The sequence below is a fragment of the Macrotis lagotis genome, chromosome 1 (genome assembly GCF_037893015.1).
Source record: "Macrotis lagotis isolate mMagLag1 chromosome 1, bilby.v1.9.chrom.fasta, whole genome shotgun sequence".
Taxonomy (NCBI): Eukaryota; Metazoa; Chordata; class Mammalia; order Peramelemorphia; family Peramelidae; genus Macrotis; species Macrotis lagotis.
In genome coordinates this window covers 629983048-630006401 of record NC_133658.1, presented here as the reverse complement: position 1 = coordinate 630006401, position 23354 = coordinate 629983048, and the positions used below count along the sequence as shown (strand labels likewise).

Here is a 23354-nt window from a genome sequence, read left to right as displayed (position 1 = left end):
AGATGAACAACCTTGATGGAAACAGCTCCTCTCAGCAGTCCAGAGAGTTAGGACAACTATATTAGACTAGCTATGGACAATGTTATCCGGAAGAAAAACAAAACAAAACAAAACAAAACACATAGACATGAAAAAAAAACCCAACCCTTCAGAATCTGATGAACACTTTATAAAAATTATCTCTAATGTATCTCTTTCCCTTAATCCTAATTCCTCATACCAAAAATAACTAATCTGTAAACATGTTTATCAAAATATATATGTATAATGCTAACCTGACTGTTCAACTGCTGGGGGAAGGGAGGTGGAAAGGGAGGGTGGAAGGAAATTTAGTAACTTAAAAATATACATGTGCATATGGATGAAAATAAAAAAGAGGGGGGAAAAACAAAAAAGAAGGGATAGAATTTGAAATATTATGGGGGCTTAGAGTTGGACTTAGAGGCATTTTTTTCCAAAGCAAATGCTATATCCCATTTATAATACCCCAGAGAAGTAGTTATTCACTATTTGAATATCACTATCTATTTGAATATCCACTATCTCTCAAGGTAGCCCTTTCATTCATCTTATAGTTCTAATCATTTGAATTTTTTTTACATCATATTTAACTCAAATTTCACTCAAATTTCTAACCCTTGATCTAATGCTTAATGTATTAAATCGAAGGGGGAAAAAGTATATTTCCTTGTTTATATGATGATCTTTCAAATATAAGGAAAATATTTTCATTTTTTCCACCTTCTCTTTCAAAATCTAATTGTATTCTTGAATAGTATAGTTTCTAGTGTTTTGACCATTCTTATTGCCTTCCCCTAGAATGATAAAGATCATTAATGCCCTTCCTAAAAAATTGGTCTGAGCAGGGCACTGTACAGTGGAACTATGAAATCTATATGTCTAGACAAAAGATGTCTATAACTGTGGTTGAAATCTCATTAACTTTTTATTCTGTCACACAATATTATCCGAACTTATTATGTTTATAGACAACTGTAGCACTGAATTTCCTTGCCTATTGAATATTGTCACAGAATCTCAAAATGAAAGAATCAGATATCCTCCAGTCTAATCTGTATCAGAACAAAAATGACTTCTAAATAATATAAGCTCACATTTATACAGTTTGACAATTATTTAGCTCATAGTGACCCTACAAGATAGATAGTACATGCATTATTATTCTCTTTTTATAGAAGTGGAAATTGAGTTTCTGAGGTAAATGTCAAAAGACTAGCAGGTGTCTGAGGTAGGATTTTGAACAGAGTAACCTAAGAATCAGTTCAGTGTCAGCATTACTCATATGTCACTTCCTATATGGATTTTTTAAGATTCCCTCACCATCTTCTTGATGAAGCTTAAGAGCTATAATTTTCATGAAGTTTTCCTTATTTACCTGCCAAACTACTTTGAGTACACACACACACACACACACACACACACACACACACACACACATACACACACATACACACACACAAACCACATGCACACTACAATGATATACTTATCAATAAGTTAATAAATGTTAAATCCCTAGTATTTGTCATGCATGTACTAATACAAAGGAAGGCAACTATCAGTCCTGGATCTAAAGGAATGCTTATCCTAATAGGAAAGACAAATTCAAACAACTTTGTACAAACTAAATAAGGTATAAATTTCAAATAATCAAAAAAGGAAAGGATCTAGAATTAAAGTAATTTGGAAAGACTTTTCTATTGAAGATTAGCAGGAAGCCAAGGAAGCCAGAAGATGGAGATGAAAAGGGAGAGAAGTCATTGCACAAGGAAGGAACAACAAGGAAGCCTGTCTTACTAGATCAAAAGTCATTTAGGGAGGAGGTGAGGTAAGGTATGAGAATTAAAAATATCAAGTGAGAGCAATGCTACATTATGAGGGATTTTGAATGACAAATAGTATTTTGCAACTGATCCAAGAACTATACTCTTGGGGGACATGGAAGATGGTGATGGAGAGAAAATATAATGAATACAGCTTTTAATATTTTCTGTTTAAGATGCCTGTGTGACATCAAGTTCAAGATATCTAATAGAAATTAGCTATGTGAGACTGGAGATCAGCAGAGAAATTATGGTTGGATAGATAAGTTTAACAATCTTCTTTACATTATTTTATTTTTATTGATATTTTACTTTTCCAAATAACTATTATGAAAAAATATACTTATGTATATTTCTAAGTTACAAAATTTTCTTCCACCCTCCCTTCCCACCACCCTCCCTTCAAGGGTGAACAGGTTAATATTGTATTTACACATTTACATATTAAAGAAGGAAAAAATAAAACAAAACAAGTGTTGGTCAAAACTATCAAATTGTATACAGCCTTAAAGGAGATGATAGAAAACTTCTAATTCTTTGGAACTTTACTTATCTTGGGATAATTAGAGAGTAGAAAAACAATTGAAGAGAATCTTATCTCTCTTCAAGAGTTCCAAGATGACATCACTATGTTTGAGATAAAAAGCAGGGGTGTTAACTTTAAACTTAAGTGTCTCCTAATTCTTTGACTCACTTTAATCACATGATGCCCAGCACCTTGTCTAATGAGGGCAGTGACTCTGTAACTTACAATCATTGGAAAAGTTCTCAAGTGAGTCCTCCAGAGTACTTAGAGCTCTTTAAGATTCTTACAGTTAATTAGATTCTTACAGTTAATTTGATCAAGGTCTGACTTTACCCATGTTTCATTTAACAAGGGGTTAAGTACCCTGAGTAGGGAAGGGGATGTAAAGTGGGTGAGAGAATAGGCCTTGCTTTAGTTAACAAGGTGTTAAGTACTCTGGGGTGGGGGAGGTAAAGTGTGAAAGAAAATCAGCCTGGGGAGACGGCACAAATAGTTGGGAAATGATATGGCTTTGTTTAATACTTTGACTCCTAAGGAGGACTGTGTATACTTGATACTTGAGAAGGGGGGTAAAAAATGATTATAATTATAATTTGATGCAATTTGAAAATCATCTAAAAAACTCCTGGAAACAATGAACAAATTCAGCAAAGTAGCAGATAAAAATAAAACCACATAAATCATCAAAAATTTCTATATATGAGCAACAAAAGCCAAGAACAAGGGATAGAAAGAGAAATTCCACTTAAAATAACTGTAGACAACATTAAATACTTTGGAATGAACATCCCAAAATAAACCTAGAAATTGTAGGAGCATAATTATAAAGCACTCCTCATACAAATAAAGTCAGAACTAAATAATTGGAGAAATGTCAAATGCTCATGGTTAGGTTGAGCTAATATCTTAAATATGACAGTTCTACCTAATCATGCCATATCAATCAAACTACCAAATAATTATTTTACCAAGCTAGAAAAATTGAGTTACAAAATTTGTCTGGAGCAACAAAAGGTCAAGAAAAGCAAGTGAATTGTTGGGGGAAAAAAAGGTAAAAGAAGGTGGCCTAGCTCTACCAGATCTAAAACTATACTATAAAATGGCAGTCATCAATACTGCTTGGTACTAGTTAAGAAATAAAGGATCAGTGGATTAGATTAGGGTCAAAGGAAACCACAGAAAATGACCACAGCAATCTGCTATTTGACAAACCCAAAGATATTAGCTTCTGGGATAACACCTCATTATTTGACAAACATTGTTGGGAAACTGGAAAATAGTATGGCAACAACTAGGGATAGGTTCACATCTTATACCCTATACCAAAATAAGGTCAAAATGGGTACAGCATTTAGACATCAAAAGCGATACCATAGATAAATTAATAGATCAAATAATACTCTACCTATTTGATCTATGGAACAGGGATAAATTTATGACCAACCTATATTTAGAACACATTATAAACTGCAAAATGAATTATTTTGACTACATTAAATTAAAAAGGTTTTGCACTATTAAAATTAATGCTGCCAATATTAGAAGGAAAGCAGAAAGCTGAGAAACAATATTCACAACTAGGAGTTCTGATAAAGGTCTCATTTCTAACACATATATATGGAGAATTGCATCAAATTTGTAAAATCACAAGTCATTCCCCAATTGATAAATGGTGAAAGGATATGAAGAGACAGGTTTCAAATGAAGAGATTAAACCAAAATATAATCATATAAAAATGCTCCAAATCACTATTGATTAGAGAAATGAAAATTAAAACAACAATGAGGTATCATCTCAGACCTATTAAATTAGTCAAGATGATAAAAAGGAAAGATGACCAACATTGGAGAAGTGGGAGGATTGAGACATTGATGCATTACTAATGGAGTTGTGAACTGATCTAACCTTCCTGGAGAGCAATAAGGAACTATGCCCAAAAAGCACTAAAACTGTTCATATCCTTTGACCCAACAATTCTAATTCTAGGTCTATATCCAGAAAAAATTATAAAAAATGGGAAAAAGTCTTATATATTCCAAAATATGCATAGCAGCTCTTTTTCGTAGTGGCAAAGAATTGGAAATTGAGGGGATGCCCATCAACTGGGGAATGGCTAAACAAGTTATCATATATGAATACTATGAAATACTATTTTTCTATAAGAAACCATAAAGGGTTGGACTTTAGAGAAGCATGGAATGACTTATGGGATTTGATGCTGAGCAATGGGAATAAAACCAAGAGAGCAGTGTCCACATCAACAACCAAATTATGAGATGAACAGTCTTGATGGAAGCAACTCCTCTGGAAGTCCAGAGAACTAGGACAACTGTATTTGACTGGTTATCTACTATATTATCCCCAACCAGAGGAAGAAAAGCAAAACAAAACAAAATACACAGAAAAAAGAAATCAGCCCTTCCAAATCTGATGAACATTTTATAAAAATTATCTCTTAAATGTCTCTTTCCCTTAATCCTAATTCCTCATGTCAAAAATTACTGAATTTTAAACATGTTTAATAAAATACTAACCCTGACTGTGCCCTGCTGAGGGGAGTTGGGGTGGGAAGGGAGGATGGAAGGAAATTTTGTAACTTGGAAATATGCATGTGCTTATGGATAAAAATAAATACATTTATTAAAAAAAGTGAACCCAAAGTTCCTCAGATTCTTAGGGATTTTTGTTTTGTTTTGTTTTGCTTTGTTTTTCTTCCTCGGGATGGGGATACCACTCCACTGTCCATAACTGGTCTAACAGGGTTATACTAGTTCTCTGAAATGCTGAGAGCAGCTGCATCCATCAAGGTTGATCATCTCACAATGTTGTTAATTTATACATTGTTCCTTTGGTTCTGTTCCCTTCACTCAACATCAGATCCTATAATTCCTTCTCTGCTTCTCCAGAGTCCAACCATTTATGGTTTCTTATAGAACAATAGAATTCCATAATATTCATGTACCAAAACTTGTTTAACCATTCTCTAATTGATGGGTATCCCTTCAATTTCTACTTCTTTGCTACTACCAAAAGAATTGCTGTGAATATTTTGAAATGTGGTATTTTTTCCATTTTTTTTATGATTTCATCTGACTAGTTCAAAGGATATGAACAGTTTTATTGATCTTTGGGCATAATTCTCTACTGCTCTCCAGAATGGTTGGATCAGTTCACAACTCCACCAGCAATGCATTAGTGTCCCAATCCCCCACAACCTCTCAAACATTGAGCATTTTCCATTTTTGTCATCTTAGCCAATCTGATGTGCTATTTAGTATTTCTCTAATCACTAATGATTTGGGGCATTTTTTCCCTATGATTATATAATAGTTTTAATTTCTTCATTTTAAAACTGTCTAGACATATCCTTTGAGGATTTATCAATCTGGGAATGACTTTCAATCTTATAAATTTGATGCAGTTCTGAATATATTTTAGAAATGATACCTTTATCAAAACTCCTAGTTGTGGGGGCAGCTAGGCGGTGCAGTGGATAGAGCACCAACCCGGGAGTCAGGAGTACCTGAATTCAAATCTGACCTCAGATATTTAATAATTACCTAGCTGTGTGGCCTTGGGCAAGCCACTTAACCCCATTGCCTTGCAAAAAATGCCCCCCCAAAACAAAAAAACAAAAAAACCCTAAAACTCCTAGTTTTGAAGATTGCTTTTGAGCCTTCTTTCCTTCTTATTTTGGCAGCATTGATTTTATTAGTGTAAAACTTTTAATTTAATATAGTCAAAATCATGCATTTTGCAGTTTGTAATGTATTCTATTTCTTGTTTGGTCATAAATTTTTCCCCTTTCCATAGATTAGATAGAGTATTTTTTTTTGGTCTATTAATTTATCTAAGATGTCACTCTTTGTGTCTAAATCCTGAACCCATTTTGACCTTATTTTGGTATAGGGTGTGAATTCTGGATTTATGCCTAGTTTTTTGCCATATTAATTTCCAGTTTTCCCAACAATTTTTGCCAAATAGGAAATTGTTATCCCAGAAGTTAATGTCCTTGATTTTGTCAGAAAGTAGTTTACTATAGTCATTACTTGCTATTTCTTTTAAAGCTATCCTAATCTACTGATCCATTACTCTATTTCTTAACCAGTATGAGGCAGTTTTGATGACTGCTGCTTTATAGTATAGTTTCAGATCTGGTAAAATTAGGTCATCTTCCTTTATATTTTTTTTCAGCAGTTCTCTTGCTATTCTTGCCCTTTTGTTACTCAAGATGAATTTTGTTACTATGTTTTTCTAGATTGGTAAAATGCTTATTTGGTATGACATTGAATAAGTAATTTAATTAGGGTAAAATTGTCATTTTTATTATATTAGCTCGACCTAACCATCGGCAATTGACATTTTCCCAGTTATTTAGATCTGACTTTATTTGGGTGATAAGTGTTTATACTTGTGTTCATACACTTTCTGAGTTTATCTTGGGAGGCAGATTCCCAAATATTTAATATTGTCTACAGTAATTTTAAATGGAATTTCTCTTTCTATCTCTTGCTCTTGGGTTTTGTTGTTCATATATAGAAATGCTGATGATTTATGTGGGTTTTTTAATAACCTGATATTTTGCTGAATTTGTTAATTGTTTGAAGGAGTTTTTAAAAATGATTTTCTTGGTTTCTCTAGGTATACCATCATACCATCTGCAAAGAGTGAAAGTTTTGCTTCCTCATTGCCAGTTCTGATTCCTTCAGTTCCTTTCTGTTTCTTCTCTTATTGCTATAGCTAACATTTCTTAAAACTATATTAAATTAGTAACAGTGATAATAGACATCCTTGTTTCATACCTGATCTTATTGGAAATGCTCCAAATTTACCTCCATTGCATATCATATTTATTGATGGTTTTAGAGAGAAATTACTTATTATTTTAAGGAAAACTCCAGTAATTCCTAAAATTTCTAGTGCTTTTTAAAAAATTTTTGCAAGAAAATGGGGTTGTGACTTGACCAAGGTCACATAGCTAGGTAACTATTGAACGTCTGAGGTTGGCTTTGAACTCAGCTTCTCCTGACTCCAGAGCCAGTCCTAGGGCCAGTGCTCTGTCCACTGTGTTACCTAGCTGCCCAAACTTTCTAGTGTTTTTAAGAGGAATAGATGTTGCATTTTATCAAAGGCTTTTTAAGCATCTATTGAGAAAATCATATTATTTCTGTTGGTTTTGCCATTGATATGTTCAATTATGTTGAGTGTTTTTTTTAATATTGAACCATCCCTGCCTGATATAAATTCTAACCGATCATGGCATATTATCCTAGTAATACTTTGCTGTAATCTCATTGCTAAAATTTTGTTTTAAGTTTTGTGCATCAATGTTCATTAGGGAGATTGATCTATAATTTTCTTTGTTTTGATTCTTCCTGGTGTAAGTGCCAATTCCATGGTGGTATCATAAAAGAAATTTGATAGAGCTCCTTCTTTTTTTTTAAAGATAGTTTATATAGACTAGGAATTAATTGTTCCTTAAATGTTTGGTAGAAATCACTTGTAAATCCGTCTGGACCTGGGAGTTTCTTCCTTAGGGAGTTTATTGATGGTTTCTTAAATTTCTTTTTCTGAAATGGGTCTATTTAAGTAATTTATTTTGTTTTCTGTTAATCTGTGCAGTTTTTGTAAGTATTCATCCATTTCATTCAGATTTTCAAATTTGTTGACATACATTTGGGCATAATGTATGACCACTTTAATTTAGTTTTAATTTAGTTATTGATGGTTCACCCTTTTCATTTTTAATAATGACCATTTGGTCGTCTTTTTTCTTTTTTTTTAAATCAGATTAACCAAAGGTTTATCTATTTTATTGGCTTTTTCATATAACTAACTCTTAGTATTATTTATTAGATCAGTGGTTTTTCATGCATTCAATTTTATTAATCTCTGTCTTGATTTTTTAGTATTTCTAATTTGGTATTTAATTTGGGGTCTTTAATTTGTTCTTTCTCTATATTAGTTGCATACTCAATTCATTGATCTCCTTTTTTCTCCATTTTATTAATACAAGCATTTAGAGATAATAAAGTTTTCCCTCAAAACTGAAGGTCTCACTTGAGAACTTCAGAAATGGTTGTAAATTATTGGAGACACTGATTCAAGATTGATATGATGCCCTGGTCAGACAAAGTGCCAAGCTTTGACAGCAAAGTAGGATGGCAGTGGGTCAAAGGAAACTGAGACACTTAAGTTTGGAATTAACACCCCTTGTTTTTAATCAAGGCTTTTTGTCTCAAATATAGTGATGTCAACTTGGACCTCTCTATTTCCTCTTAGTCCAATCATTTCAATTATATTCAGCCCTTTAATTAACCTAAGAGAAGTAACATTCTCAAGAAGTAGAAGTGTTATTTCTTCCCTTTTAGGGTTATATACATTCTGATGCTCTTGACTAACATTTGCTTTGTTTTGTTTTTATTTCCCCTTTTCATTTACCTTTTTATGAATCTCTTGATTTGTATATTTGACAATTGAATTATCTCTTCTGGTTTTTGTATCAAGAAATTCTGGAAGTCCTCTATTTTGTTGAATATCCATCTTTTCTCCTGACAGTATATGCTGAATTTTGCAGGATAATAAATTCTTCTTTGTAATCCCAAGTCCTTTGCCCTCTGATATATGGTATTCCAGGTCCTCTGATCTTTCAGTGTTGAGGTGGATAGATCCCATGTGAGTCTAATTGTGTTTTCTTTATATTTAAATTATTTCCTTTTTGCTGCTTGCAGTATTTTCTCCTTTATTTGAGAGTTCTGGATATAACAACCCTTGGACTTTTTATTTTGGGATCTTTAACTGGAGCTGTTCTGTGTATGCTTTCAAAGGTTATATTGTTTTCTTGTGCTATCAGATTTGGAGAGTTTTCCCTAATAAATTCCTGCAAGATGTTTTCCAGGTTCTTTTTTAGATCTAGACTTTCTAGTAATCTATAGATTATCTCTCTTGGATCTATTTTTCAGGTTGCTAGTTTTTCCTAAAAGGTAGTTTTCATTTTCATCAACTTTTTCAGCTTTTTTATTTTTTTGATGATATCCTGTAATCTAGTAGATTCAGTGATTTCTATTTCTTCAATTATAATTTTTAGAGTTTTTTTCTTCAATTACCTTTTTTATTTCTTGCATGACTTTTTTCTTTTTTCATTTTTCTTCTTCCTCTCTTCTTTGGTTTTGAATTCTTTTTAAAGCTCTTTGATGCATTTTTGGATTTGAGTTCAATTCATAGACTGTTTTGAGACTTCCCCATGTGTTATTTTTCACTGGTTTCTTCTTCCCACATGACACTGTTATTATCTTTGTCTCTAAAGTAGTTTTCTATAGTAAGCACTTTATTATCTTTTTTTGCTCATCTTTTTTCTTTTAGCTCTGCTTCTGGTGTATAGGAAATATGAATCCAAGCTTTATTTTTGTTGGGACTGGTATCTTATCCCTGCCTTGTCATTGATCAAGATGTTGCCTATGTAGTCCAGGTCTTGCCTTTGCAGAGGTTTATTTCCTTCTTTGTGTCCAGATTCTGACTTAGCAGTGGTTTGTTCCCAACCCAGTTCTATCTTTTGCCCTGCTGTTCCCAGGGTTCAGACATTTTTGGGGTTGGGATCCTCCATGCTTGTTTGTTAGTTAGCTGCCAGGACATCTGCTGTTATCAAGCTGTTAGAACCTGAACTGCACTGTGGCTAAAAGTCTTCCACTGGCTTTCCAGGACTTTACTTCTCCTTTTCCCCTAAAGAGACAGAACTTCAATGTGAATATTCTCCATGTTTTCTACCATTTAAAACTTCTTTGGATATTCTCTTTTTCTTGTTGGAATCTGTAGCTTGAATATCAGTTTCAGAGGCTTCATTTATCTTTGGTAGGACAAAGCTTAATGAACATGTTAGTTTCTTTGCTCCACCCTGGAAGTCCCATCTTCACATTGATGATCATTAAATCCATGGGCTTTAGTTGATGAGACTGATAAGGATATAGAGGGAGAAGAGAAGATAGTCCAAGATAGTGTCCTGTAGGATACCCATATTTGGTAGATATGAGCTAGAAGAAGATTCACTAAAAGAAATAGAGAAAGAGATCAGGAGAGAGATATCATGGATACTTAGAGAGAAGAAAGAAATAGAGAAGGAGATCAGGAGAGAGATGTCATGGATACTTAGAGAGAAGAAACTATCAAGAGAATGACTGAGAGTGTCAAAGACTGCAGAGAGAATGAGGAGAAAGATGATGGAGAAAAAGTCACTGGATTTGGCCACTAAGAGTTAGAATTTTAGTGAGAATAGTTTTCAGTAAGGAAAGGTAGAAGTTCATATGTAATGAGTTATGAAGAGATTGGGAGGAGAGAAAGAGGAGACATCTAATGTTGATGACTTTTTCAAGAAATTATTAAGGGCAGAATTTAGCAATAAAGAGATCATTGGTAAATTGCTGTCATTTATAAGATTACAACTATTAATTGTAATATGCTTGAGTAAAGGGACCATTTTATTTTTGTCATTGTATACCCATCTTTCCCATGTAATAAGGGTTTAATAATTGGATCAATTAATAGTGCAATTTTTACAATATCTGCATGAACAAATGCTTTGAGTACTTAGACTGAATTAGCTCAATTTTTAGAAATAGGAAAAGCAAAATCAAGAAGGCAACTCTATAGAGATAAGTCACATTTCTTTATTCCTAGAAGGAATCTGGAAAATCATTTGGTTCCTAGAGTCATGACACCCACTCACTCACTCTGCTATAGTTCCAGAAAAGAAAGAGTAGTGCTTTAATGGATGCATGCATTTTGGGAGATGAATAAAGGGTATCTTATCAAAGTGACAGGAATGTGTTGTGGCTAAGAGGATATAGCAAACGATATAATAAATCTGTGTAATACCAGATGGCAGAAACACTTCAAAAGAGCTGAAGAAGGAACTAATTACATGCAGACTGGAGAATATCTGAGAGAGCAAATCTTGCGACCATGGAGGGAGATGGAAGTATGATAGATTAGCTCCTCTTTTCAATTTTGTGTCCTGCTCAGTCCCTACAATCCTGTCTTTATTACCTAACCATTGCTCATCTTTGACTGAGATCCATCAAATATCTCAGCAGAACCTTAGTGGCAATGATCAACCAATCTTTAGTTGTTTGTCAAATACTTGCTATTGATGTGAAATTCTAGTCTTAATAATTGCAGTCCAATTATTTCTTCTCAAACTTTAAAATTAATTTCTGTATATTTCTGTAAATCCTTGACCCAGAGGATTTATTCTATGTGTTGGTACTAGAGGCTTTCTCCTTATGCTTTTGATATTTTCTGTATACCAGTACAATGCTGGGACTGTTAATTTGCTTTATCTCTCCTTTTCAACTACTATGTCATAGATGATACATTTGATGCCTTTTCTCATATGCTAATCATCATTACCACTATATTGCATTATGACCTGAGCACAAAGCAAATATTTTATTTTCCAAATTCTCTTTGGTTGTTTATCCTTTATGTCCTTTGCTTCATCATTATTGTCTATTATCAATTATGGGTTCCTAGAGCAAATGCTCTTGATTTTTGTACTTGAACCCCTTGATTTTCAGTAAATTTTCTTTTCCCTTCTACTCAGCCTGAAAAGAAATAAATTTTAATGTTTATTATGTATTCGCATTTAGGAAATGCAGTAAAGAATTAAGTTAAATTAAATAGGATAATGTGTCTGAGAGTGAGCGTGGAATAAGTGGCTAGAGAGTCATCTTTGAAGCGAAGAAAATCTGGATTTGAGTCCTACTTCAGACACATTCTATGTAAGCTTACCCAATTTCAAAGACTAATTATAGGTTAAGTCCTGACCCGAATTGATGGAAGAAGCCCCTTTACCCCCAAATTGCATATAGATATTAAACTGTATTTTAAGTCCTTATCCTTATCCCTAATATAATTATTTAGCTGATATTCCTCATACCCTGAGATAAGCTTCTCTTACCCTCTAGGAAAACATATACTCTAACCTGGGAACACTCATCCTAAAGGGTATGTACTCAGGATTTTATTCTCTTTATATAAGTACCTAGCATAGGACTATGAAGAAATAAGTACTTGGGAACATATTTTACTTATTTATTTCAAGGCAATATGGGGTTAAGTGACTTGCCCAAGGTCATACAGCTAGGTAGTTATTAAGTGTCTGAGGCCAGATCTGAACTCAGACTCCAGGACTGGTGCTCTATCCACTGTGCCACCTAGCTGCCCTGGGAACATTTTAAAAGCAGAGATGGTTCTATCTGTATATGTAGTTAGTCAAGAGTTAGTTATTAATAGCTGGCATAGTAGTGCAGTTAAGTGGCATGGTTTATAGAGTCAGCTGACTCATCTTCTAGAATTCAAATCTAACTTCAAACTTTTACTGTGTGACCCAATGCAAAGTCATTAGACTCTGCCTAACTTTCCTCATTTGAAAAATGAACTGGAGAAAGAAATGGCAAACCACTCCAGTATTTCTGCCAAGAAAACTCCAAATGAGGTCACCAAGAGTAGCACATGACTGAAACAACTGAACAACAACAATAACAAAACTTGGAAATAGCACTGGATTTTAAGTTATAGGACCCAGTTCAAATCAACCCTGTTTGACCTTGAACAAGTCACTTCATTTATCTAAAATTGAGTTTGCTTTCTTACTTGAAAAATGAAGTGGTTTTGATAACCTCTAAGTCTTTTAGTCTTAGCTCAATGATCCCAAGAGAGTATGAAGTCAGAAAGTCTGGGTCTGAATACTAGTTTTGTTACTTATTAGTCATGTAACTTTAAGCAAGTCATTTATTGCACCTAAACTTTAATTTCTTCATCTGTAAAATGGAAGAACTACTATTAGTATTACTTAGTAAAAAAGGAATTTTTATGATCAAGCAAAATAAAGTAAATGAAGCACCCAAATGCTCTGTTTGTTTATGAAAAGTATTATCATATTAAGTGTATGGTCTTTGAACTATCAGAGGAGGAAAGGGTAGAACATGATAAATAGAAAGAAAAAATAATATCCATACTTTAAAGGAACTCAATACTTTTACATTTTCATTAGATGGTATAAAAGAAGGAAGACTGGCTTTGGTATAAGAATACTTGTATTTGAATTCCAACTTCAGTACCTAATAACCATGTCCTTTCCCCTCTATAAACCTCACATCTGTAATAGCTATTGGATGAAATTATTTCAAGTGTCCTTTCTAGCTCTTCATTAAAGGGTCATATATTCTTCTGGATGTGGATCCATTATTTTATTTCTAATAACTACCTGATACCCTTGAAGCATTGACTATGCACTTTCATTCTATATATTTGCAAAAAATGGCTAAGGACTACCAAACCATCAACAGGATCTCCTTCCCAATCATAGAAGCAATATTTAATAGAGGAACCATTCAAAGTGATGTTTAACATTTCTATTATCTTTATAAAGTGATCATGTAAAACAGAAATGAATTTTTGTTTTTAAATGTTTTTGGTATGTCTTTTTGAAGTTGATTTTGCCTCTTACAAGAAAATAACAATTCCAAAATTTGATGAAAATATAGTCACCATAAGGAGAAAAGTATTCTATATGAATATAGCTGTTTAGAATTGACATCATTTTTTTCTTTTAGATCAAGATGAATGTGCTGTGTATGGGACTTGCAGCCAAACCTGCATAAATACATATGGGTCATATGTTTGTAGCTGTGTGGAAGGGTACCTAATGCAACTTGACAACAAAACTTGCAAGGCCAAAAATGGTAAGTTGAAATCTTTCATGTCCTTCACAAACCTTTTTTTTTTCTTGTTTCCTTTCATTCTATTTCTTTCCCTGATAAATGACTTAGAGCCATATATACGAAGTTGGGATAGATTTTCTTTCACTTTAATGTACTGATCCATAATTGGAAATCTAGGACAGCTCTTTCAATTGCTAGTGATCATTATAAAGCTCCTTCAGTTAAGGAAGGTTTCTGATTAAGCAAGAAATAGTTCAAAAGAGATTAATTGATGTGAGCTATTTATTTCAGGTAAAACTATTAGGGTGGGGGGAAGGGGATCACTTTCATTTAGTTTGTACATGTCATACTTCACTTCTCTTTCTTCCCTTTTCATAGGCATTGAGCTTGATATTATGGCCTTTTATATAGAATCTTTCCAACACTGGGCTATCCATGAATATTGTTGGATTTATCCTAACAATTGATAACAATTGCCTATTGCTTATGAGTTAAGGGTAATGTATTAATGGAGTAATTACTTGGGATATTATATATGAGATTCTATTTGGCTTCTAATATCCCTGCACTCTGATTTCATTTCATGCATTTTTATATATTTTATATTGGTTAATTAATGAGATTCTTTTCCCCTTTCATTATCAATTAGTAAATTAAGCATGTGATAGGATTTTCTTTTCTGAATCTAAACTAAGTATTTCACTCTCTGATGCTATAGCTCTTTTTCCATAAAATGTATTTAATTTTTAAAATTATCTATGAACTTATATGGGAAGATTTTGAGTTTTTTTTTCTTTCTTTTTCATCTTGGAGTTGTAGAAGTGGCTTAGGAAAGTTCTACTTGTTAGGCAAAACCTAGAAGAAATTAAGTTACAGGATATTTATGTATTTGTTTTGGTTTTCCTTCCATTGAGATTTCAGATTTAAAATATTGATGGACTAAAGAAAGAACATGAATGTCCTATGTGGGTTCTATTGATTCATACAATATTGCTCTGGATACACAAGGATAGTATATAATCTGATAAACTCCACATTCTGAGACATTTTCTCTCTTTTTACTCAAAGATGCTACTTGTGAATGAGAGAATGTTAAAGGAGGTAGATGGTAGATGATTACCCAAGGGATTTGATAACTTTGGAATTGATAATAGAATATACAAATCTTTTCACCTCTAGGTCACTGACTTGAATATAATATTGGACTATGAGTTATAAAATATAAAATTAAGCATGTGAAGGTTTGCTGAGGTTGAGAGCTTGAGAAATAATTTGTTGGTCAAAAGTCTGTAAGATATAGAAACTAGTATCTGATATAAAGAACAAAGTGAACAGTTTAACCAATTATTTCTATAATTCTATGGGCTAAACTATTTTGTCTTAACAAAAGAGGTTTTTAAAGAATTTTTTTTGTGGGGATATGCACATGAGATTATGACATTAGAGACTCTATTGTCTAAGTATTTGCTTAAACATCAGTAATGATTGCATCAATTAGAGAGTGACAGAGAGAGAGACACAGAGATAAGGCTAAACCACGCAACTATCTAGCACCACTCTCAAGAGAAATCTAAGTCTGCATTAAATGAACCTTAATTTCTGGATAAAATAAATAATTCTGCATACTGTGCTCTGGTTGGACCATATCTTAAATATTGTATTAAAATCTGAACATCATATTTGAGGTATCTTATTGTTAAGTTCTGGAGTTTCAAGAAATACCAACCACCATAATGAGAGAATAGAAGACATTGATGAAGGAAGGTTAATTCAAGCATTGGGTATAGTTAGCCCAGAGAATTGAAGTTTTAGGTAGTATATGATAGCTTTCTTTAAAAATATAAAGGGTTGACAAGTGGAAAACAAATTATACTTACCCAAGTTGAAAGCAGAAGCCAGAAACAGAGACTGAAGCATATTTGAATTGCTTTCTAAATGCAAATTGAATTGGATATAGACTTGAAAAAAGACATTTCCTAATACTTATTGGGATCACAAATGGAATGATATGTATTGGGAATCAGTCAAGAACCTCAAGCTCTGGATAACCACTTGTCTGGGATATCAAAGAGTTACATATTCAAATATCAATTGGATTTGATGACCCCTAATTCCAACCATATAATCTGTGATTTTTAGAAGGAATGTTTTTGATGAGATGATAATTAGTGAGACTCAGATTGATTAATCTTTGGCAAAATACTAGAAAGTTCGTGAATTCAACCTTCCAGGTACCATAATTGAAATTTACAAATGTACAGCAGATGTTAAAGTAAAGGATAGTGTGAAGGGAATGAAATATTATTAGGTTGGAAGGACTTCTTCAAATCAGCCAGTAAAGCCAGTTATGTTCCCCAGTGTAAGCCTGACATGAATGTGGAAATCCATGAGTTCTCAGTCCATTAGTAAATGAATAATTTCTAAATAAATAATGTCATATAGATGAAAAAGTAAAATTAGTTTCAAATATAAATGCTTAAATAGTGCTATGTAGGAGGAGAAATACAACAGCATATAATGCCATTTTCAAAGTACTATAGCAAATTGTTCATTACATTGGAATTGAGACACATGATTTAGATGCTAGTAATTGTTAAATTAAATATTAGGACTTATCATTTTGAAAGGGGGATTTTAAAGTAGTTCTCAAAATAGCTATAGGTACCTAGGGCATGTATATTCTTGCATTTTTATGTACAGATTTAATTAATTACTTCTAAACCCTGAAATATTAGATCTTTAAAATTTTCTTTTTAGAAATATAGAGATTGTAATAGAGACAACTGAGTTGAATTTCAAGTTGTGTAGGCCAAGAGTTGGTTTACAGAGAGCCTGGAAACTGGAATGACACAGTCTAGCTATTTCCCTTACACAGGGCTAGCAACTCAAGCCCAACAAAAAAAAAAAACAGATTAATTAGATTTTAATTTTCAGTGTGCTGAGTACCCACTGAGAGTAAAGTAGGGTAGTAAAGTAATATTCATTCTCAAATATTACTAGTTTATTTTCTATACTTCAATTTAAATGAATTTCAAAGTCATCACTAGAAATGGAATGTACTAGGAGAGAATGACTCCTTCCCTCTGTCCTGCCCCACCCCCACACTCCCTAGAGTGACATAGGTAGTGGAAAAATGGTACCCCTTTAAGTCTCTTAAGGTCTTTTCATCTTTTTTTCTCATGTTATGCTATTTGCTACCAGTAGTCATGGTTTGGGGGCACATGTAGGCTATGTTGAATTTTAGTTAGTGAACGTCCTTAAGTGGTAAACAAGAAAAACAGGCCATGATCTTGTTTTGTATGTAGCAGACTGGTCACAGTGTCGTCATCATAATCTTTCTTTCTTTTTTTATTTCTTGCTTTCTTCTTTTTTCTTCTTCTTTTCTTCTTCTTCTTCTTCTTCTTCTTCTTCTTCTTCTTCTTCTTCTTTTTCCTTCTTCCTTCTTCCTTCTTCTTCTGCCTCTTCCTCTTCTTCCTTCTTTTTCTTCTTACCCCTAGTGGTCTATTGGTAATTTTCATTCTTGTCATTATTTAAACTCCTAAAGAGATAGAAGAAAGTAGAGAAGGAGAAAGAGAAAATAAGAAAAGAAGAGGAGGAAAGAGCAATTTGCTTCTGGGACTATAGATAAAAGAGTTACTTATATGGTGTGATTTGATGGAAAAGCAGGAAAAAAATAATATCTTAGTATAAAGGAATTGGAAAATATAAATGCCCTGCAATACTATAACATAGTAAGCCTCACCAATTCTTAATATCTTGATATGAATGAATTGTATAGATAATTTTAAATACCACTGGCAATGGAGATAATAAAGAAACTAAGATCTTAGTTCCAGGAATGACATAGGCAAGGAAGTCTGACAGAAATCATGCAGTGGGGTATATTGTACAGCCATGAAAGTATGAACATAAGAGCACCAGGAACACAGGAATAAAACCAAGAGTGACAATATAAGACACTGAAAGGGGATATTGAAGAGGACAAAAGATGTACTTTAACTTTTTCCATTTCATTTTATCCAGGACTGACCCCACCTGTACGTTATGATTCTATAATCATGCCCTAACAAAACTTTCCTAGTCTTTCTTCATAGAGTTCATTCAAATTACATCTTCTTTCAGCAAATATGAAATCAGAAAAAAGAACAGGAAGAGGGGAAAGCCCAGAAACCTCCAAAATATGCCTTTTACATGAGCTTTCATAGAAACCTCATTGTGCTGCTATGCCACTGTCTCCTATTATGTGGTAGTCACGTTAAGGATGATGTGTCTCCCCTTTCTGCTCTGCCTGCTGCTCAGAATCCTTATGTACTCAAGGGGACTCGCTCTGACCTATCCTACCCACTATGAAAACCCCAATAAAGATTCCAGTAGGCTGATATAAGGCCATTAATCATACACATCATTAATTTCTCCTTGATTAGTAGACACTGCTATACATTAGGTTAACATCTTTCCTGACATTTCTAAAGTAATTTTTTTTCTTTTGCAATAGATTTATATGTATTAGGGGCAAACAAAAAGATCTAGGCTTTCTATTTTTGTTGCATTTTTGGATAAATTTTTATTGATCTATATATTAAAAATACTAGGAAAAATGAAAAATGTTAGGCTGGGAAAATATATATCCATTTTCTTTATCTTTACATTGTAACTAAAATCTAAAGAAAACCTTTTTTTCAATTTTAATTTATTATTTCATTTATATTTAAAGATAGTTTTTTACATTTTTTTTGGTAAAGTTTGCTTTCTTCTAATTCCTGCCACCATAAGTAATTTGATAGAAATTTTATATATATATATATATATATACATATATATATGTACAATCATGTTACATATATTTTCATATCAGTTATGCTGTGAAAAAAGAACCAAAATAAAGGGAGAGGGGAGAAAAAGCTATAAGAAAGAAAAAACAAAAAGCAAATTTTAAAAAGTAAAAATAGTATTCAGATTCCATAGTACTTTTTCTGGATGTGGGTAGCATTTTTTCATTACAGAGTTTTTAAGAATTATTTTTTATTATAGTTTTTCTGAGAGGAGCTGAGTTTATCACAGTTGAGATGATCAATAATCTTTGTTTTTTTAAAGCTGTGATGGTTACATAATTTTTGGCACAATATTTCTTATTTGTAATTCAACCACCAAGTCATCCTAATTATTTCTTCATCTTAGGAGGAGAAATAAGTCTTATCACATTCTGAAATTAACTTCCTTTCCTTATCTTAAAATTGGACAAGTCTAATGGAAAAAAAAGAGATAGAGAAAAAGAAAATTAAATTCATTGAAATCATCAGTGAAAAAGATGGATTATGTTATTTAGTCCAGCAAAGTAAAAGCTAAATTATTCTTAATTTTCCATTCTTTTGCCTAATCCAGATATTTTAAGCATGAATAAATTGTAAATCTCCAGTAAGAAAACTTAGAAGTTGAGAATAATTTATAATAGAGTGACATCCCCTAAACAATTATTTTATCAATGAAAATATTTGCCTTTATGAATTGGAGAAACAAGAAAATCAAGGAAACAAGATCCTTTGGAAACAATGAAATTCTACTTTCCTTTTCTTTAAAAAGAGGGAAAGTATTATGGGGCTGGGTTTTATCACAAACACACTTTCAGGCACAGTCATTTGGCTTAGACTCTGTTTTTCTTTGTTGCAAAAGAAAGTTCATTTGGTAATAGATGTGTAGTGTATATGGACATGACTGACATAAAAACAAAATGTTTTTGCAAGGGTCATTACTTTTGTCAGAGATCTCCCACTTTGCTAACTAGGTTGGAACCACTTCAGTTTGTATAACTTCCAACAAATCAAATCTTAAAAACAATAGTGTCTATCTAAATCAGCAGAGATATCTTCCCATGTAATACTGACACCATTTTAATTTATTTCTTAGTTTTTTATCTATTCCAATAGAAATACACTCCAAATTGAGGCAACTGTTTTAATTTTGCTTAACGTCATAAGATGGTTGCATCACTTCTTTTCTAATAGCTTAAATGTTTTCCAGGTAGGTATGTGTGTTTAAATGTGTGTATAAATGTAATATGTATATGTGATTCCATTGCCTTGACCTCTTTCACTGTTCCAAATGCTTATTAGATTATTACAGTGTCAGAATAAAAAAAACTACATCCCGTTAGTCTTAATCAATAGCTTAGATCATCTGTTCATCAATCTAATCAACGACTCAGCTCTCAAACATTATGTTAATAAACATGGTGATGATTTATATAGACATAATTGGACTAGGTGACTTTCTAGTTCTATGACCTTCTGGAACACACAATTATTTTGCTGACTTGCAGTTGTTTAATGCATTTTCATATTTCCCCATTTGATTCAAATTTTATTTCATTCTGTATTTAAACAATATCAACATTCATTTGCCAAAAATTAGATCTAATGGGATAATGTATTTAAAGTATTATTAAAACTTTATTCAGTTTTCTTAAACTCAATAAACATTTATAAACCAAAACTACTATTAATCTTCTATATTTATACATTTATTAACCACTACGAATATAGGCAGCTGGTGGGTAGAACAAAGGTTGGGGAAAGGAGAACCTAAGTTCAAATCCAGCCTCAGATGCTTACTACTTATGCCACTCTGGGTCAATCACTTAGTCTCTGCCTCAGTTTGCTCATCTATAAAATGGTGATAAAAATAGTATCTATATTCTTGGGTTGTTGTGAGGAACAAATGAGGTATTATTTCTAAAGATTTTTGCATGGTTCCTGACTCATAATAAAAATAAGTTTTAGTTATTTTTATTATTATTATTTTAATTGCTATTTTCATATGTCAAATATTGAATACAAAGGGGAAAAATGAAAGTCTTTGATATTAAAGATCTTACATTATACTGGAGCTAAAGGACAGCATGTACATCAATAAATAAAAAAAAATTTCAATTGGAAAACAGGGGTATCCACAATTATGATACTCTAGAAAGGATCCTTGTTTGAAGTTGGCATTTAAGCTAAACCTTTCAGAAAGCTAGGGGTTACCATATGCATTAGTAGAGACCAATACAGTTGTGTGGTCAGTCTAGTCAAGAGAAAAGAGGCAGGAAATGGAAAGTAGGGTACAAAGAACAATAAGTAGACCAGTAGGACTTTATCATATGATATTCAATTTATCCTTACAAGGTAAATTGGAGCCAGATTGTATAGGAATTAGCATATGAAATAGAAACATTTTTATTTTAACCAACTGCTATTAGGGAACTACTGAACCTTTTTGAGCAAGTGAATAATATAAATAAATCTGTTCTATAGTATGATCAACATAAATTAGAGGTGAGATTGATGTCAAGAAGACTAAAAGGCTGTTCCAACAGTCTAAACAAGAATTATTTTGGGCCTTAGTGGGGGTAGTGGCAGTGTAAATGAAAGGGAGAGATATTATAGAGGTAGAATCCAAAGATTTGACTGATTGAAGAGAAAAGAAAAAAAATTAGATGAAAGAGAGGATATAGTAGGATGAACTCTAAATTGAAGACCTGGGTGATCTCAAGAATGGTGGTAGTTTTATCAGAAAAAGGAAAGTAGCATATATATATGTATGTATGTATATGGGAGGTAGACAATTCCATTTTGGATATAGGCAAATATTTCAATCAGTCAAGAAGAATTAAATTCAAATCTAGCTTCAGAAACTTACTAGCTGTATAATCCTGGGAAAATCATTTAACCCCTATTTTCTCTAGTCCACTGGAGAAAGAAATGACAAATTATTTCAGCATCTTTGCCAAGAAAACTCCATGGACAGTACCATGAGGTCACAAAAAGATAGACACAACTAAATGACTAAACAGTGACCCCATTTTGAATATGCTGACTGAGATGCATACAGAAAGTCAAAATGGGGATGGACAGTAAGTATTTGGAGATACAGAATAGAAACTCAGAAAGAAGATGAAGGTTTTATATATATATATATATATATATATATATATATATATATATATACACACACAGATATCCGTTATATTAAAAGAAAAGTTGAATTCTTGGGAACTGATGGATCACTGTGTTAGACATCGCAATGTTCAAAATGGAAATGAGATTATCTATTTTTTAGCCAAAGTTTGGAAAGCCCTGTATGGTCAACCAAAACAGGATCTGTGCTGACTATGATTCAATCATGAGCTTCTTATTGCAAAATTGACACTTAAATTATTGAAATGATCAGTGAAGAATAGGTATGACAGGACAATATCCCTTATGAATATGAAATGAAGCTGATCAATAGATTTAAGGCATTAGATCTGGTATATAGAATGCCTGAAAAACTATGCACATGCAGAGTGCTCATTATTATGCAGGAGACAAAAGCATTCCAAAGAAACACAAGAACAAGAAAGCAAAGTGATCAAGAAGATTTACAAATATTTTAGGAAAGAAGGAAAGGGATAGGGAAAGGGGAAAAAAGGGAAAGATATACTATTCTCATTAAAGAATTTCAGATAATAGTGAAGAGCTAAGATTTTATTAGAGGAAGCAAAGAGATGGAAGGATGCAGTAGAATGCAAAAGTAGGCATGATAAAAGACAAATGATAAGGATTTAACAGAATCAGAAGAAATTAAGTAGGGGTATCAAGAATGCACAAAAGAGATTTTCTGGGGTGGAGCCAAAATGGGAGCATGAAACTAGAAAGCTTCCAGAACTTTTCCTAAAACAACTCTAAATAAAGCCTCTATGAAAACCCTAAATCTATGGATTCCCCTCAGAAGTAAAGAGTAAAGCAAATTCTCAACTCAAGATATTATGGAGGAACTTCAGCAAAAGTCTGTCTATACTGTGTTATGGGGGGGTGGCTAGGTGGTGCAGTGGATAGAACACCAGCCCTGGAGTCAGGAGTACCTGAGTTCAAATCCGGCCTCAGACATAATAATTACCTAACTGTGTGGACTTGGCCAAGGCACTTAACCCCATTGCCTTGCAAAAACCTAAAAATAAAATAAAATAAAATAAAATAAAGGGGATTATAGCCCAGCATAGGCAGAAGAACTGGAAACCAGTGATAGGCTCTTAACCATAGTACAGCTCAGATCCTAGGCCAACAAACCAATAGAACAGAAGTCCAGAAGTGAACCCGCGCTCAAAAGACATAGTTTAAGTCTTGGATATGTTGGTACAATAATTGGGACTGGATTGGGCTACCCAAAAGCGGGGAACAAACTGGTAAGTCAGGATTAGCCTAAAGGAAGGAACAAATACTACATAGCAACACCATAGGCAAGTGATA

The 23354-nt window shown here is 32.9% G+C and overlaps 1 protein-coding gene across 4 annotated transcripts in view; it reads left to right on the top strand.

Moving 5' to 3' along the window:
• Nucleotides 1-23354, top strand: part of LRP1B (LDL receptor related protein 1B) — a 2479914-nt gene that overhangs the window by 1209640 nt on the left and 1246920 nt on the right. For all 4 annotated transcript variants that reach the window (XM_074215080.1, XM_074215079.1, XM_074215078.1 and 1 more), the window contains exon 5: nucleotides 13981-14109. In XM_074215080.1, coding sequence (XP_074071181.1) covers nucleotides 13981-14109 — 129 coding nt within the window. The remainder of the gene's footprint in view (nucleotides 1-13980; nucleotides 14110-23354) is intronic.